Raw genomic sequence first — 16,646 nt, forward strand, 5'->3', positions numbered from 1 at the left:
ATTGGTATCATCAGTAAAAAAGAACCCAAGAAGAAAAGAATCCATAAATATTCTCAGATTGTAAAAATAAAGGTCCCAGAGTGTTTCTAAAGTAATTTGCATCTATTGGAGAATGTTTATGGACATTTTTGAAGGAGTTTAATAACTGTTTTTTTCCTCTTCACAAAGAGGAAGCCTGATTCATGATTTACAGTGAGTGTCTTAAACATCCCTTTTCAGACATGTTCCTTTGGCAAATTTACAGAGTAGTCTTTTACAGGAAGGTCACCTTTTCAAACCTATGATTATCAAATAAAATGCACGTGTAGATGAGGACATGGTTTATAGGCCTGATGGTAGTGGGTTTACGGTTGGACTTGCTGATCATAAAGGTCTATTCCAACGATTATGCTTCTATGATTTTCCTGGTCCGAGTCACCCCTGGTCAGTGACTTGAGTAGTCTTTATCCTGACCAAGGAAAAAAATAAAATTATCTTTTACTTGAAGATTGTAATCTGTTTTTTGGACTGATTGAATCCTAACTTACCAGGTATAGCATGTTTGCAATTTGAAATGAAAGCTTTTTATCAGTTATTCTCTATTTGCGTCTGTCAAGATACCTTGCAGAAGAAGTACTGAGAGCTAAAGCAAACCAGGCAGCTTTCCATAAAGCTGCATTCTAGAGACTGTACGCATGGATGTGGAGGCAGGGACTGCATTTTAGGGCTAGGGAGGTGTCATCCTGGCTTGGCACCATATCGTCCGTGGCTGATGAAAAACAGATTTCATCTAGGATTCTCCTTAGTTTATTTGAATATTTCCATATCCTGTAAACAGAACAAAAACTTGCAAGCAGAAGTTCTTTGTAGTTGCTAGGCATGCACACGTATGCTTTTTCTTAAAATGCAGTAAATGACAGAAGAGAAATATGTGACTCAGAGTTTGAACCCCTGATGACTATTTCTGTGCAACTGTTTTTATTTAAAAAAAGTAATTTATGCAGGTGAACATAGATTGATTTGAGTATCATCAGTGCTTAATAATGTATTGCTGACCTTTTGAAAGCTGTGTATAAAAAGTGTGTATATAAAAAGTGTATTTAGCCTGTAGTTTCCAAAAAAAAAGTAATTCCCATGCCTCTGTTTAGCAAATTAATTTCTTTAACCAATACCTTCTTAATTTGCCTGCCAGCTTTTTTTTGGTTGTTTGTTTGTTTTAGCATTTTAAGATTTATGCCAAGTCCTTTCTCCTGTGCATCAAATGTGTCACCTCACGTCACAGTTCCCTGCAAATACCTGTATGGCTTTAAGGGTGACAGGATTTTGACACAAGCAGGACAGCCCCTGTGCGTTCCTGAAGGGCTCAGCACGGGAAGTGACTGTTTGCCCTGGAGAGCTAGTGATAAGGAAGAGGGCTGGGGCTCCGCTTTGAAATGTTAATCTCGTTCTTCTGTCTTTCTAAGATCTTGCCCGGGGAGGCAGTGGGCGGGAAACTGAGTTTAATTTGGAATTGGAAGCTTTGGCACAATCTGCTACAATTTTGGCACATTATAAGTTGTTTAATATTTAAGGAGACACTGAAGCTAGGATGGAACTTTGTCCTACTTTGAGAATTGGCAAGAAGTATTATCCTGATCCCGTAAAAGTGACTGGCTGCCAAGTAAGAGTAGTAGCCAGGATCCTCCCTGTGATGAGAAGTTCTGCAAGGCTAATTTTTCAAGGTCCCTTATCAAATCCTCCCGGGGAATTTTACTCCCACACAGGAGACAGGAGATAAAACCCTCCAGTCTCTGTCAGTGTCATTTTTCTGGAGTCCCAAATTGTGCCGTGATCTTTGCAAACAAATGCAAAGGCTGAGTCTCTGCTGTGCATCTCATTTTAGATAAATGAGAAGTTGAGCTTGAGTTAGGAGGTGAGAAAGGTGGTTTCAGCTCCCTGTCCTACCAGGTGAAGCCTGTGGAGCCATTTTGCCATAGCAGATGGCACTGCAGTTGTTTTCCTCTCCTTAACCACTGGTTCCTGGCCCCGTTCAGCCTCGAGGAGGAACCAAGGTTACTGCTAACCTGGCAACAAACAAAATTAGTTTTTGGTTACTCCGTGTTTGTGCCAGCATGAAGTGAGCGCCACTTAGAGCAAGACCCACCTGTGCTGCTCGATACAACACCCATGAGTTAAGCAACAAACTCGTGGAGCAGGATCCAGAAATCTCCCCTCTGCCCAGCTGTTTGTGCAGGAAGGTGCAGGTTAGAGGCTTGCAGGCAAAACTTAGGTGTCCCTGGCCTTCAGGACACTCAGCAGTGCGCTCTGCAGAACATACCTGAACACATGTGGGATTTTGCCCCCTTATGCTTTAGTCCATATCTGTGACATGAAGATAACTCTCCCTTTTTTCTATCCTGGCTCCTACTGCTGTCCCCACTAGGCACCTGTACAGGGCCTTGGACTAGAGACCTGGGGTCTGTTAATACTAGCTTGGAAGCAGTGGGCTCAGTCCCTCCGCTAGCTGATCTCCTACGGGGTCCTCAGGTTCCTGCAGAGCGTCGACGATAACTTTTTGACGCAGGTTGTGGAGGAGCCGACGAGGAGAGGTGGGCTACTGGACCTCGTGCTATCAAATAGGGAGGGCCTAGTAGGAGATGTGAAGGTGGGGGGTAGCCTCGGCTGCAGTGACCATGAGTTGGTGGAGTTCAGGATTCAACGAGGAGGAGGAAGGGCTGTAAGTAGCCTTGCGACGATGGACTTCAGGAGGGCCAACTTTAGCCTCTTCAGAGACCTCCTCGGTAGAATCCCATGGGGTAGTGCTCTAGAAGGCAGGGGGGCCCAAGAGAGCTGGTTAGTTTTCAAGCGGCACTTTCTCCACGTCCAGCAACAGTGCATCCCTGTGTGTAGGAAGGGAGGCAGAGGGGGCAGGCGACCTGCGTGGATGAGCCGGGAGCTTGTGGCAATGCTCAAGCAGAAGGCAGCGGTATACAGAATGTGGAAAAAAGGACAGGCCCCCTGGGAGAAATACAGGAACGTAGTCAGGGAGTGCAGAGATGCGACAAGGAAAGCTAAGGCACGTCTGGAAGGCAAGCTGGCAAGGGACGTTAAAAATAACAAAAAAAAATTCTTCAAATACATTAACAGCAAAAGGAAGATCAGGGAAAACGTGGGTCCGCTGGAGGACGGGATGGGCACCTTGGTTACAAATAACACAGAAAAAGCAGAGTTGCTCAATGCCTTCTTTGCTTCGGTGTTTACCAAGGGCAGCCCTTTAGAGCCCCAGGCCCTAGAGGCAAGAGAAGAAGCTGGTGGAGAGGAAGACTTGCCCTGGGTAGAGGAAGATTGGGTCAGAGAGCACCTAAGGAACCTCGATACCCACAAATCCATGGGCCCTGATGGGATGCACCCCAGAGTGCTGCGGGAGCTGGCAGATGCCATAGCTAAGCCGCTCTCCATCATCTTTGAAAGATCCTGGAGAACGGGGGAGGTGCCGGAAGACTGGAAGAAGGCCAATGTCACGCCAGTCTTCAAAAAAGGCAAGAAGGAGGACCCAGGCAACTACAGGCCAGTCAGCCTCACCTCCGTCCCCGGAAAAGTGATGGAACGGCTCATACTGGCTGTTGTCTCCAGGCACATGGAGGACAAGAAGGTGCTCAAGAGTAGTCAGCATGGATTCACCAAGGGAAAATCTTGCCTGACTAACCTGATAGCCTTCTATGATGAAATGACCGGCTGGATAGACGAGGGGAGAGCGGTGGATGTCGTCTATCTCGACTTCACCAAGGCTTTTGACACCGTCCCTCACAACATCCTCCTGGGCAAGCTCCGGAAGTGTGGGATAGATGAGTGGACAGTGAGGTGGATTAGGAACTGGCTGGATGGCAGGGCCCAGAGAGTGGTGATCAGCGGTGCAGAGTCTAGTTGGAGGCCTGTAGCTAGCGGGGTCCCCCAGGGGTCAGTCCTTGGTCCAGTCCTGTTCAATTTATTCATCAATGACCTGGATGAAGGCACAGAGTGCTCCCTCAGCAAGTTTGCTGATGATACCAAACTGGGAGGAGTAGCCGATACCCCAGAGGGCTGCGCTGCCATCCAGAGGGACCTGGACAGACTGGACAACTGGGCAGTGAAAAACCTCATGCAATTCAACAAGGCCAAGTGCAAGGTCCTGCACCTGGGGAGGAATAACCCCAGACACCAGTACAGGCTGGGGACCGAGCTTGTGGAGAGCAGCCCTGCAGAGAAAGACCTGGGTGTCATGGTGGACGACAAGTTGACCATGAGGCAGCAGTGTGCCCTCGTGGCCAAGAAGGCCAATGGGATCCTGGGCTGCATTAAGAAGAGCATCTCTAGCAGGTCGAGGGAGGGGATCCTGCCCCTCTACTCAGCCCTGGTGAGGCCGCATCTGGAGTACTGTGTCCAGTTCTGGGCTCCACAGTACAAGAGGGATGTGGAGCTGCTGGAGAGAGTCCAGCGCAGGGCTACAAGGATGATCAGGGGCCTGGAACATCTGCCCTATGAGGAGAGGCTGAGAGAGCTGGGCCTGTTCAGCCTGGAGAAGAGAAGGCTGAGAGGGGATCTAATCAGTGTATATAAATACCTCAAGGGAGGGAGTGCAGAGGACGGGGATGGTCTCTTTTCAGTGGTGGCCACTGATAGGACTAGAGGAAATGGCCGGAAACTGAAACATCAAAAATTCCATAGGAACTTAAGGAAAAATTTCTTAACAGTGAGGGTGACAGAGCACTGGAACAGGCTGCCCAGAGAGGTTGTAGAGTCTCCTTCTCTGGAGATCTTCAAAACCCGCTTGGACGCAGTCCTGTGCCACGTGCTTTAGGTGTCCCTGCGTATGCAGGGGGGTTGGACTAGATGATCTCTAGAGGTCCCTTCCAACCCTAAGCATTCTATGATTCTATGATTCTATGATTCTCAGCTTAAGGGAAATTTGGGGTTATCCTGCCTGGAGCCCTGCTGCTTCCCCTAGCAGGGGTCACACTCCTCTCGCAGGGTTTGTGCAGATGCTTCTTTTGTAACTGAGGGTGATTGTGTAGGTGTTCAAAGAAGGCAGTAAATGGGAAGGAAGCACGTTTGGGCTAGCAGAGCACTAAAACTACAGCAAAATACAATGTTTGCCATCTAGAAAAGGAGAAAGTCGATAGGAAGCGAAATTTTATTTTCAAGCTTTTAAGAGGATGTAACAGTGAAGAATAACACAGTCTTAAAGAAGAAAGCTTGACTGTCCCTGTCCCACAAGAGTTATAAACCTTTAAATAGGGCTTTGCAGTATAAGTGCTGGGAGCTGTAACTGCAGCAACACAGATTCACCTGTGGAATATGTGTGTTAAGTACCTTATATAAGCCAGATCAAACAGGCTGCTGTCTTGGTTGAGCTGAAAAAGTGGGTGTCTGTGGTCATATTAAGAGCACATGCAGAATTGTTACTTAGGAGTGATGTGTTTGGTTGGGTTGGCTGTGTGCATCTGGAAGAGAGCGCCCTGTGTGATGCCTTGTATTAGTTTGTCCCTACAGTGAATTTGATGTTTACCTTGGCTGGGGAACTGGTTTTGCCTGTCTTGCTCATGCTGAGCTGCCCCTTTCTCCCTATTAATTTTAGTAGCCCTAGAATAGTAGTTGCTAGGAATGAGGTGGCAGTGTCTGACCCTAGGGACAAAACCAAATGAAGACTCTGTTAAGATTGTCCAGAAATTACAGGTCATTTTAATTACAGGTCTTTTTCGTTTTAAGATGATTAGCAGTAGTGATTCTAAGAGCTTTCCTTTGTGTAATTTTTAGCTTACATCTGCCATTAATTTAAACTGTTTCATAATGCTAGCTGTGATGGTGATCAAAGCCTGTGTACGGCTTCAGTTTCCGGAGAGCCTTAATAAACTCTTCTTGGCAGGAGCAGATACTATCAACAGTGTGGCACTGTAACACCCCAGTGTCCCTCCACTGGGTTTTATCAGCCAGGTGGCAGGTGGATTGCAAGTTGGCAAGTGCTTTCCTAAAATCGTTCTTTTAAATTTGGAAGTTTGAGAAAGAAAAATCGATTGTGCTTGTGTGGAGGAAGTGTCTGCTGCTCCTTCCTGGGAACTCTCTACTTAAATTGAGGTGGCATCTCCTGGAAGCAGTGGGGAGGTTCCACGGGTTGGCAAGGTGCTGGGCTGTCGGCACACAGCGGTAGAGTGGAGGAGGCCAGCTTTGTAATTCTCCATTTGCTCCCTGCAATTCTGAAGCAGATTTCAAAGCCTTTCAGTATGTAACTACAAGTGGGACTTTTGTTTACACGATCTTTGCAATCTATCAGATTTCAGTCACGTGTCAGAATAAGGCATAAGGGTAAGGATGGAGGTTTTATGTACCCAGAAACTGTCACAGTCCTAATAGGCAGTGGGAGTCAGCTGCTGAGTGCATCATCGCTTTCAGATGGCATCGGGGAAAAATGAACCAGGTCTGGAGACTCTCAAGATGATAGAACAGGTTCTTCTTCCCAGTCAGCGATGAGGCTTGGGTGATTAGATTGGATAACCTGCTCTTTATCTGAACTAGTTGGACTCCTTGAGTGTGTGGATCCCATGAAAACTGCCAATGACTGATGCCTTGCTCAGGTTGCAGATACCAGGAGAACAGCCCCTTGTGTAGCAGTTTTGCTCTGGGTCTGACTCAGAACTTCAGAGTGCAGAACGGGCCAGCAAGTTAAGCTATGAGCAGGAACCACCGTGAAAGGTGCTGTGTTGGTTCAGTTCAAACTCTGGAGCAGCATTTGGGTTCATCTTCCTCTTTGACACACTTGTTCATCCTTTTTTCTTCCCCCTCTTTCATCACTTTTCCCCCCACGAATATCTAAAGCTTAAAATAATGTGCTTGCCTTTTATCTGCCAATAGTCTGACGTGAAGTAATTCCTCTTCATAGCCAAGAGTTTATGTTTGGCCTGTTTGCCCAGGTGCTAGACAGTATTTTTGGCTGCACAGATGGCGAGTCTAATACAGGCTTCTGGGCTTGACTTTTATGTTTGTTTACATCTTCATGGTACAATAGTTATCTGAAGAGACAAACTGGAGAGCTGTGAAGTGCAACCTTGGGCTTAATCCTGGGATGTATGAAGGGCTTGGGACTTCTCGGAACACAGGTTGGGTGCCAGGTAGCCCCATAAGCACTGCCTGCCATTTGAAATAAGCCTCTCACTGGTGTAGCTGGCTTTTCTTTTGACAACTCTATTAAAGTTTTGTTGTTGAACAAGGGAGATTTGAGATGTAAAAGGCCAAAAATCAGGAAACGTAGTACATTTGGGACCGTACCCTTTCATTTTTCACGTGCATTCGGTTCCTCTGTGTGGCTTACGTGGAATATTTGTTGGAATGAATGTTCTCGGGTGTTGTGTCTCCATGAACGCTGTATTAATACTTAGAGATATTTTGGTTTCTGCTGTAATTTTATTTTGTTTATTAGGGTGAGGGGATTAGAAAGATAAGAGGAAATGAGGAAAAAGCTCCTCTTTATTAGCCTGGGGGAACCTATCAGTAAATGAGTATGTGCTGATAGAAATGTAATACTTGCAGGGTCAGGCCAGTTTTGCTGGGCAAATGCAAAAAAAAAAAAAAAAGGTGTGTTGTGTTTGAAACTGCCAGTCTTTAAGAGAGGCTAGCAGGAAAAATAAAAACAACCTTTTTATTTTCGTTTACAAGTCCCCCTTTCTAAAATGCTTTTGCTTCTGTTACAAAGTGATTTGAGATTTAATGGAGAAAAGGATTATATGCGTGCAGAGTTGCCGTAGTGTTACATAGCAGCTCTTCCCATCTTTGATCTTTGAAAAACATGCACTTTTAGCAATTTCTCAATATAAACTGTCTCGTAATGTAAGTTTTGTCATTTATATAATGGCACGTGGAGCTGGTCTGCCTGTACTTTAGAAACAGGTATTGAGAGGGATGTCATTACTCTTTCCCACATAAGAATTGGAATGTCAGGTTTGACTTAACGTGAGTCTTGCGCTAGTAAAATCCTGTAAGGATCATGATTAACTCTGATCATGGGATCAGAGTTAAATAGGGGATGGTTACAATGAATTTTTCTGCGTAGAGCTTATTCTGTTTCTTTTACCTAAATTGCAGAATATCTCAGTAAATTTCTAAACTTCCTGTTTTTTGTCATTGAGATTCTTAGACCACGTGGCTTTGTGGCCTCTCAGCTGACTTTATGGGAGTGATCCTGTTTTTCTGCCAAAGGTTTTGCTTTCTGCGCCTTAAGAAAACTACAGAATTCACTGAAGCTGGCTGTGGTAGGAAAGACGCTTTCAATACCCAGCCTGTGTTTGCCAAGTCTTTTTGTTTGAATAAAGAAAGTTCATTTTTAAACTTCCTGGCAAGAGAAGTTTAAAAACAAGAATTGCTAGATTGGAATAGTGTTTTTCTTTTTTTTCTCTCAGTAGCACATTTTAAACTTGAACGGTAAGTGCTAAGTTATCTCCAACAAGAGACAAGGCATGGTATAGTTCTCTATAGAAATTGTCTGGATGATAGGAAAGAGGAAGTAGTAGAGAAAAACCACTAAATTCTGATTTTTTTTTTCTATGACTAATACTGAAGTATTTGGTCGTGCTGAGATATGGCAGGGAATGCTTAGGAAATCTGTTGGTTGTTGTAGAAACTTGTTGCTCAAAATTAGTTCTTAATGTCTTATTTTCTTGGTATGTATCTGTGTTTACATGCAGCCTTGAAGTGTAATGATCATCAGAGATATATAAATATACCAAGTTGTGTATATAAAGCCCACGGTTATGCAATGTGAATATGTATCCGGTGTATGCAGTTTCTTCTTTTTTTGTCATATATCTAAAAATAGCTCACTTATTTGCAATAGGGTCAACACTTACAGTGAAATTTAGCACCTCCCACCACATATGGTGTTCAGCAACCCTTGTTGCTTGCCAGCTTTGTGCCCAGTAAATATGATGTTAAGCATCCCCTATATTTAGGTTGGTATCTCTTCCTGGTGTGGTCCAGGTGATTATGGCACTAATATCAGGGAGGAGGAGAGGTGGTTAAACTTGTACTGGTGTTGGACAAACATTGTGTTTGTGTTCCTAGAGAAGCTATTTAATTCAAAATAATATTAGTCTTTATTGGGTTTTGTTGCTTTGTGGGTTTTTGGCCCAGCTTTGGAATCCTGGCTGTGGGCTGTGCCAAAGGGTGAGTGCTTTGCATCCTGATGAGGATGAAGGTTCCCTTTGTGACCGGTGCAGCAGCATGGTAAGAATAAATCAGAAGAGATGCAGATGTATGTGAAATGGTATAATATTTGCTTTTGAAGGAAACTAATGTACATCTTGAAAACAGTTGGAAATATGTATATATTTTTTGAGTTAATGATGGTGGGCATAATACACATATGAGAGATAACAAGTTTAAGATAAGACATTTAAAAATAGCTTCATCTTGTGTGTCAGTTAAGGCCAACACCACTGGGATTAATTAGTCGGATGTTAGATCAAGTTTTCTCAAAAAGGCAGAAGAACTGTTTAAAAAAACAAACAAAAAAAATCACGTGCATGGGTCATTTTCTGCTTTGATAATTATCTTTATCTATTTAAAGACCTTTCCATTGCTTGTCTCTTCCTAGGTGCCACTCACAGAAGCAGTGGAACCGGTTGACTTGGAAGACTACCTTATAACCCACCCAATTGCGGTGGAATCCGGCCCCTTGAGGGACTTGCTGGAATTTCCTCCCGATGACATCGAGGTCGTGTACACCCCCCGGGAATGCCGGACCCTTGTGTCGGCTGTGCCCGAGGAGAGGTAGGAGGCAGCAGGGAGACACTTGTTCAAAGAGGGGGGCAAATTGTTCTGCACTGAAGTGTCCACAGGGCTGAAGCCTGGAATCTTGTCCTGTGAATGCTTGCAAGAGTAAATGTAGCCTTAAGTTAAACGTCTGTGTGTTTAACATGTCACCTGTATTACCAGTGGTTTTGAAGATGTTTGTTTTTGTTCTTTTAACAGTGAGATGGACCCTCATGTGAGGGATTGTGTAAGAAGTTACACGGAAGACTGGGCGATTGTGAACAGAAAGTGAGTTGCTCTGTGGTATTTGTCATCTTGACTTCAAGTTTAAGTTGTTGCAGAATGACTAGCTGGTGAGAGAAAGCTCAAAAATGATTGTCCTGGCTCCTGACTTCAGATGCCTTAGTTTTCAGTTGCCCAGATCAGCTGAAGCGATGCTTTGTGTTTAGCTGAAATGATACCTTCTGTTTTGAAAAATCAGATCTCACAGATGTCAGCTCCCCTTGAGGCATTTTTGAAAACAGTCCATTTTAATCAGCAGTAGCTCCTCTAGCACGGTTAGGAAATTAGAGAATGTGAATAAGTAGAATTACCACCAGAATTTTTCTTTTTCTTTTTTTTTTCCCTTTTCTTTCTTTTTAGATTTTATGAGAAATCAGATGCAGTAAATTTGTAAAGATCAAATGTTCACTTACAGGTGCAAGCACATGATAGTTAAGGTGTCCTTGGTAGCATTTGTTTGTTCCCAAAGTGGTTTTGAGAAAGTGCATTGCTTCAGAAATGATTGTTAAACTATCACAACATTTACCTAATGAGTCATCTGTTTAGAGAACATATATGCATTCTTTAATCTATGCAAATTAGTGAGCAAGTTTCTGAGTAGCTTTACTGTGAATGTACACTCGCTCAGGTGATTGAAAGTCTGATGGCTTCAAGAGCTGCTGTCAAGCAGTAAGTGATCCATGTGATGTGCATCACCTAAAAGGGACTTGACTACAGCTATAGCTCTGCCCTTGTGGTGGTTGCTACAATTCATTGATTTAATGTTGTCCCGACCACCACTCCATGGGATGCTGAAGATACGCTCTGCAGTGCTGAGATGACCTCATAAAAATGTGGTTTGTAATCTCATACCAAAAAGAAATGAGAGCAAGCAAGCAAGATGCTTTATTAACTCTGCCTACCAAGGCTGGCGTTTGGACTACGCAGTAGCCTCGGACAGCGTGACCCACTCAGCCAGCACAGTTCTTAGTTCCTCAGTGACTTCCATTGTTTTCAGGTATCTTGAATATCTGGCTGTGATTCTTGCATTAAGGAGGGTTAGTTGGAGGCAGTGTGGGGCTCTGTCCTGTGCTGATGAGCTGTAGGATGGGTTAAGAGACCTGCAGGTAAAGCATCCGAGCTGCCTGAGCGCGTGGAGGGTGTCCCGAGCACCCGGGGAGCATCTGGCTTCTCCCTTCAGCAGGAGAGGCCCTCACAGCCACAGTCCCTGCAGCTTTGGTTTGGGTGAAATCCTACCAGTGAACCGGGTACGAACAGAAGCGTTATTGTATTGCTGCAGTGGAGGAAGAACCCCCAGTCCTGCTTGGGAAGGACTGAATTGCTTTTTGCTCTCTAGCCTGTCAGTGATCCGGTACTCGTGAAGGGATGGTAGGAGATTTTGCTGATGGTTGGTTGCAAGTGCTTTCACTAGCTTTGGGGGCACGAAATCCAGCTCTTCTAGCTTTAGAAGGCTGATGGCTGATGTGCCATCCCTCTTTCTCTCCCGCCTCCGTGGAAATCATCTTTATTTCAATTTTTGTCTATGCTTCTTTGTACCCCAAGATTGGGAGGGGAAGGCAGGGGTACAAATGGAGCTGTCAACTGTATGCTTTAATTTTATTGGCAGAAGTAAATAAATTTCCTTCACAGGTCTGAAAAAGCAATGGAATGTTCTTTTTTTCAACATTACAGAATAATTTCTGTAGACTAGACTTATGGCAGCTATAATCACAAACATCTCTGAAGCTACTTCTGATTTGGAATGAATTTACATCTGCTAGTGGAGCTGTGATTGAAATGTGGTACCTGCAGTGTGCTGTGCACTTGGCAGGCATCTGTAAGGACTGGGCCACTGAATGATAAATCCTCATCATATCTTTTAGCTCTTAGGAATTATAACCTAGCGAGGAAAATACCTCTCCCTTGTTCTTTCACAGCCTTTCATTATCAATGGTAGCATGTCCATGGTTTGCAGCCTTCTGTGGTAGCTTTGAACAGTTAAATTTAGATGTGACCCAGCACTAATCCAGGAATTGACTTAGGATTCATACTCCGAAGAGGCTGCATGTGTTATACTGTCCTCTCTCCAACTTATGTCACTCATTGCACCTAACTACATGATGTGTATGTGAACAGTGGCTGCTCCCTGTGGCTCTAGGGATGTGTGTGAATATAAACAGTGCCATCTGGGTACCCCAAAATACCTGACTCAGAGATGTGATCATCAGCAAGACTAGACAGACTGTTCACAAGCAAGCACTGCCGTGCCACGGGATCCTGGGAAGGCTTAACTGGGGCTGGACAGTCAGTGTTTTCCAAAGGTGCTCTTCACTTTATGCAGTCACACCTGAAGTTGGCACTGTGGTTTCAGGATGTTAGTGTTTTCTGCTCCTACTTAATTCATGCTCCAGTGGAACCCCCTGGCCTTGTTTTCCTATGTTGTTGGCCTTCTATAGGCTTGGCACCACTGCCACGTTTTATGGCAGCCTTCATTGGGCCGTGATTGGGCCTTACTTTATAGCTGAACAGAGTCACGCTGCAGGTCTGGGACTCTAGTTGTTGGACTGTTACCCACGTACTCTGGAGGGTGACTGGAAACACAATGCAGAGAGCAGCTAATGCTTTAAGATGGATCACACTGTTAATACTTGTTTTGTTCTGTATTTCTGCCTCTGGGGAATGAGGGTCAAAAAGGATGCTAAAATGCACTTAGAATATTTAAATGTATTTTTTTTTTCAGATATCACAAACTGGGAACAGGATTTAATCCCAACACCTTAGACAAACAGAAGGAGAGGCAAAAGGGGCTACCCAAGCAGGTCTTCGAGTCTGATGAAGTTCCAGATGGCAACAGTTACCAGGATGAACAAGTAATGTGCCTCTAAAATCTTTCTACATAAAACCAAATTTATAGCCATGTTTTAAAAGTGCAGTCTCTTTCCCTTTGTAAGTTGTTCTTAATTTGTTGAATCTCAGGATGACCTTAAACGGCGTTCAATGTCGATTGACGATACTCCCCGGGGCAGCTGGGCATGCAGTATTTTTGATCTGAAGAACTCCCTTCCAGATGCCCTTCTCCCAAACCTGCTAGACCGAACCCCAAATGAAGAGATTGACCACCACAACGAAGACCAGAGGAAGTCCAGTAGGCATAAGGAGCTTTTTGCATTACACCCAGCACCAGATGAGGTATTTTTGTATGTATGCAGGTGGAATTAAAAAAAGTGGAGGGTAGAGGGAATGTGAAATTTGACAATCTGTCATGTACTTAAAGGAGTAAAATTGCCTATGTTTGTTTTTTTTGAGAACCTTAGCAGACTTGCCAGAGTTGCAGGCTGTTCAGCATGTCCTCATCATAGACACCATTTTGTGAAGATTTGTTTTCCTTTACAGTTATCCAGTCCTCTGTAATGTAGATTTAATTTAGCACATTTATAGTTGCTGATAAATTCAGCACATTGGTAAGCCTTGGACTAAATTGGTCCTAGTATCTTTGTAGAAAACAAAAAGATGCATTTGCTTCCTAATGGTATTAGTAGTTTGTGGAAATATTTGTCTTTAACGTTGTGTGATGAATTTCAGGAGGAGCCTATAGAACGACTTAGTGTCCCTGAAGTACCCAAAGAACATTTTGGTCAGAGACTCCTGGTGAAATGTTTGTCTCTTAAGTAAGTATCGCTCTAACAGAAAACTGCATTACGGAAAAAGGGAGTTTAAGTCTGATGTTATATCTACATGCATCTGAAATCACTGCTTTGTTTACTGCCCTTCCTTTTAAAAGGATGCAACTTTGGTCAGAGGTTTAGAGGTTAGTTGTGCAAAGGATAAATTATAGAGTACTGTGCAACTTACATCAGACAGTTTGTGAGACTTTCTTTATACTGCTGTTACATAGGAAGTATTAATCGTCCTTTGCTTTATCTGTCTGTATCTCTCCCATATTAGTATTCAGGCTACTTGTGTTTGTACAGGGTGCTGCAATTGGTCGTTTATGTTTAGCTCTTGAACAAGGATGTTTAAGGTGAGGGAGGTGGGGGGAGGAGAATAAAATTTTTTAAGCCTTTAAACATAAGACTAACATAAGACAGTATTTTACAACCAAGACAGCTGAAGGTTTGCCAAAGTTTAGGCTCAACAACCTTGGCTGTGTCCCTTTAAGAGTGAAGACTTTATATACTTAGCAAGCATTAACTGAAGGAATAGAAACCTGTTAAACAAGTTTAATGAAGTGGAGCTCCTGAATGTAGGGTTACCTGCAGCTGGTTCATTGCCTATAACTCTTCTCTAATAACACAAGGTAAAATTTTACTGTTATTCCCTTGGAGAAATAAAGTACAAAACTGATTTTCCACACTGCTGTATTCATCTTCTGTGTCCTCAGTTAGGTCAACCCTTCTTATTAGAGAGCTCCAGTTAGACTACATTGCAGCTCATAACTGAGATATATGTGTGGGACATATCTCCTGCTGGTAGAGTACTCCAGGACCTAATATAGCCATAGAGATGAACTGATTTTGCAGTCTTTTATGAACTGGAACAACATAATATGCAGTGGCCAGTGGAGCTTCCTCTCCAAAGAATGGTGTCTTTAGCATAAATAAGTTAAATGCTAGAAATTAGTGATTTCTGCTTTTCAAGCATCCCTTGCTAACCATAAATTTATGGCAGATCAGCCCAAATACATGTTTGTATGTGTACCACAATAATCTCCGAAATTCTCAATTATTTTAATAGCATGTAAGATTGGGCTACATTAACAGCACGAACAGAAGCATATAGTTTCTTCCCCAGATTTTTTTTTTTTCAGACTGGGGAGAAACGTGAGTAAGAAAGGCAACTGTCAGGCTCTGATGACCCAGCCGGTGTCTTTGTCAGCTTATTTTCATTCTGTGTTGCAAACCTAGAAAAAATACCTGTTCTTTTGTATACTGGAAAAATAGTTCTAGACTGAAAAAGCTCAAACTTACATATGTGTCCTGTGTAGTGGGAGATCTCTCCATGGGTAAGACATAAGTTTCCTGTGGAGGCTATTCAAATGGGAGAAGGGGGTTAGTGCTCAGTCTGGTTTAGAGGCAGAGTTTGAAGGTAAAAACACAACTAACCATAATTCTAGCTCTCTTAGCTAGATTAGCATTTTCTTTTGTTGCTGTTTCAGGTAGCATAAATACTTGAGTGCTGCTAGGCCAGAGATACAGTCACACTGACTAAAAGGCCTAGTTTTCAAGACTCTCGAATGTGTTGGGTTATGTGAAAAACTTTCTTGGTAGGAGTTACTCTGAAAAAGTGATACCTTTCTTAGACCGTTTTTGAGATACTGTTTTTTTCTGACCAAAAAAAAAAAAAAAGAGTTGAAAAATGCCAGAATAAATGTCCCTGACTGTGCAGAGAAAGGAACTTTATGGTTGGCAATAGTTAGTCGTATCAATAGGTCAGTGTTGTAGGACATCTTAATGTAGATAAGATTGTTTCCTCTCAGAGGATCTGCGTGGTCCAACTATCCCAATTAATAATTCACTTTCCTTTAATCTCCCTTTTCAGCAGAAGCAAATCCTTTGCTTGGCTTAACTAATCATGGTATCTCAGCTTAGCTGTGGTCAGGCATGCCTAGCCCAGAGAGGATTTTTTTTTCTTCTTTAATTAAGTCTGCTGATTTTTTTTTCCCTCTTTCAAGATTTGAAATAGAAATTGAGCCCATTTTCGCAAGTTTGGCTTTATATGATGTTAAAGAAAAGAAAAAGGTAAGTGATTCTTGATGTGGTGACCTTTCTGTGAAAGTATTACAAACCTGTACTAAAAAATAAAGGGGGGGCAGGAGATTAATTCTGAAAACTGATGTTTGAGATCAGCATGGTTGGAAGAATGAGAAAACATTTCATGGCTCCGCTGCCTGGAGCCCACACGACAGCATCACTTGTGTTTCCCAGACATTCCTGGGGGTTCTCCTGCTCAGGAGCACCTCAGCTGATGCATAACTTAACTTCCAGAATTATTTACTATGTGAGCACCTGAATTCAGAATATTTATACTGTCCATTCTTAGCTTCAAAAGCCTCTCCCTCAGAGAACTTCACTGAATTTTTTAATTCGGATTGTTAGGACTTTTTTACTTCTTTCATGATTCAGCCTTGGGCTAACATGGTATGTGTCCAAGTATCTTTCTCTTAATGCACAAGAAATTCATCCTTGCTTAAAACCAGCAGTCTTGCCAGAATCTAAGTTAAAGGAAAAGCAAAATACATTGATTTCTCTATTTATGTTCTGTATTTAATATTTGAAGAGTCTTTTAGTTTTCCTAATTCAAGATACTAGCAGCAGTAGAGAGAAAAATGTTTAAAATATGCTTTTTGACATTTATCTCTTTAAGAGTTGAATCTAATGCATTGAGTTTTAAGCTATGTAGATGAAAGTATGTGGAATATTATGTGAACTTTGTTTAATATTTAAATCACATTTCATAAGCCAATTTTATCATCTCATTATTCCATTTTTTTTCCTCTTGTGTAGTCAGTTCTTTAGTGACCTCTGGTGTTGATAACTAGCCCACATTCATTCTGGCTTTTGAGGTCTTGACAGAGCAGACGATTTGGTGTTTTAACCTAGAAAGTTCACCCTTTCTCCTTTGAGAATTTGTTTTTCTTTAACCCTTTTCTG

General features: G+C 42.9%; 1 protein-coding gene across 8 annotated transcripts in view; it reads left to right on the forward strand.

Moving 5' to 3' along the window:
• The window catches only part of DOCK7 (dedicator of cytokinesis 7), a 101,931-nt gene that overhangs the window by 15,954 nt on the left and 69,331 nt on the right, over window positions 1–16,646 (forward strand). For all 8 annotated transcript variants that reach the window (XM_088522407.1, XM_088522408.1, XM_088522409.1 and 5 more), the window contains exons 3-8: window positions 9,578–9,753; window positions 9,955–10,023; window positions 12,737–12,866; window positions 12,973–13,185; window positions 13,579–13,664; window positions 15,668–15,734. In XM_088522407.1, coding sequence (XP_088378533.1) covers window positions 9,578–9,753; window positions 9,955–10,023; window positions 12,737–12,866; window positions 12,973–13,185; window positions 13,579–13,664; window positions 15,668–15,734 — 741 coding nt within the window. The remainder of the gene's footprint in view (window positions 1–9,577; window positions 9,754–9,954; window positions 10,024–12,736; window positions 12,867–12,972; window positions 13,186–13,578; window positions 13,665–15,667; window positions 15,735–16,646) is intronic.

Source organism: Tinamus guttatus, unplaced genomic scaffold (assembly GCF_059628265.1).
Source record: "Tinamus guttatus ecotype Peru unplaced genomic scaffold, ASM5962826v1 Tinamus_guttatus_pri_ptg000153l, whole genome shotgun sequence".
Classification (NCBI taxonomy): Eukaryota; Metazoa; Chordata; class Aves; order Tinamiformes; family Tinamidae; genus Tinamus; species Tinamus guttatus.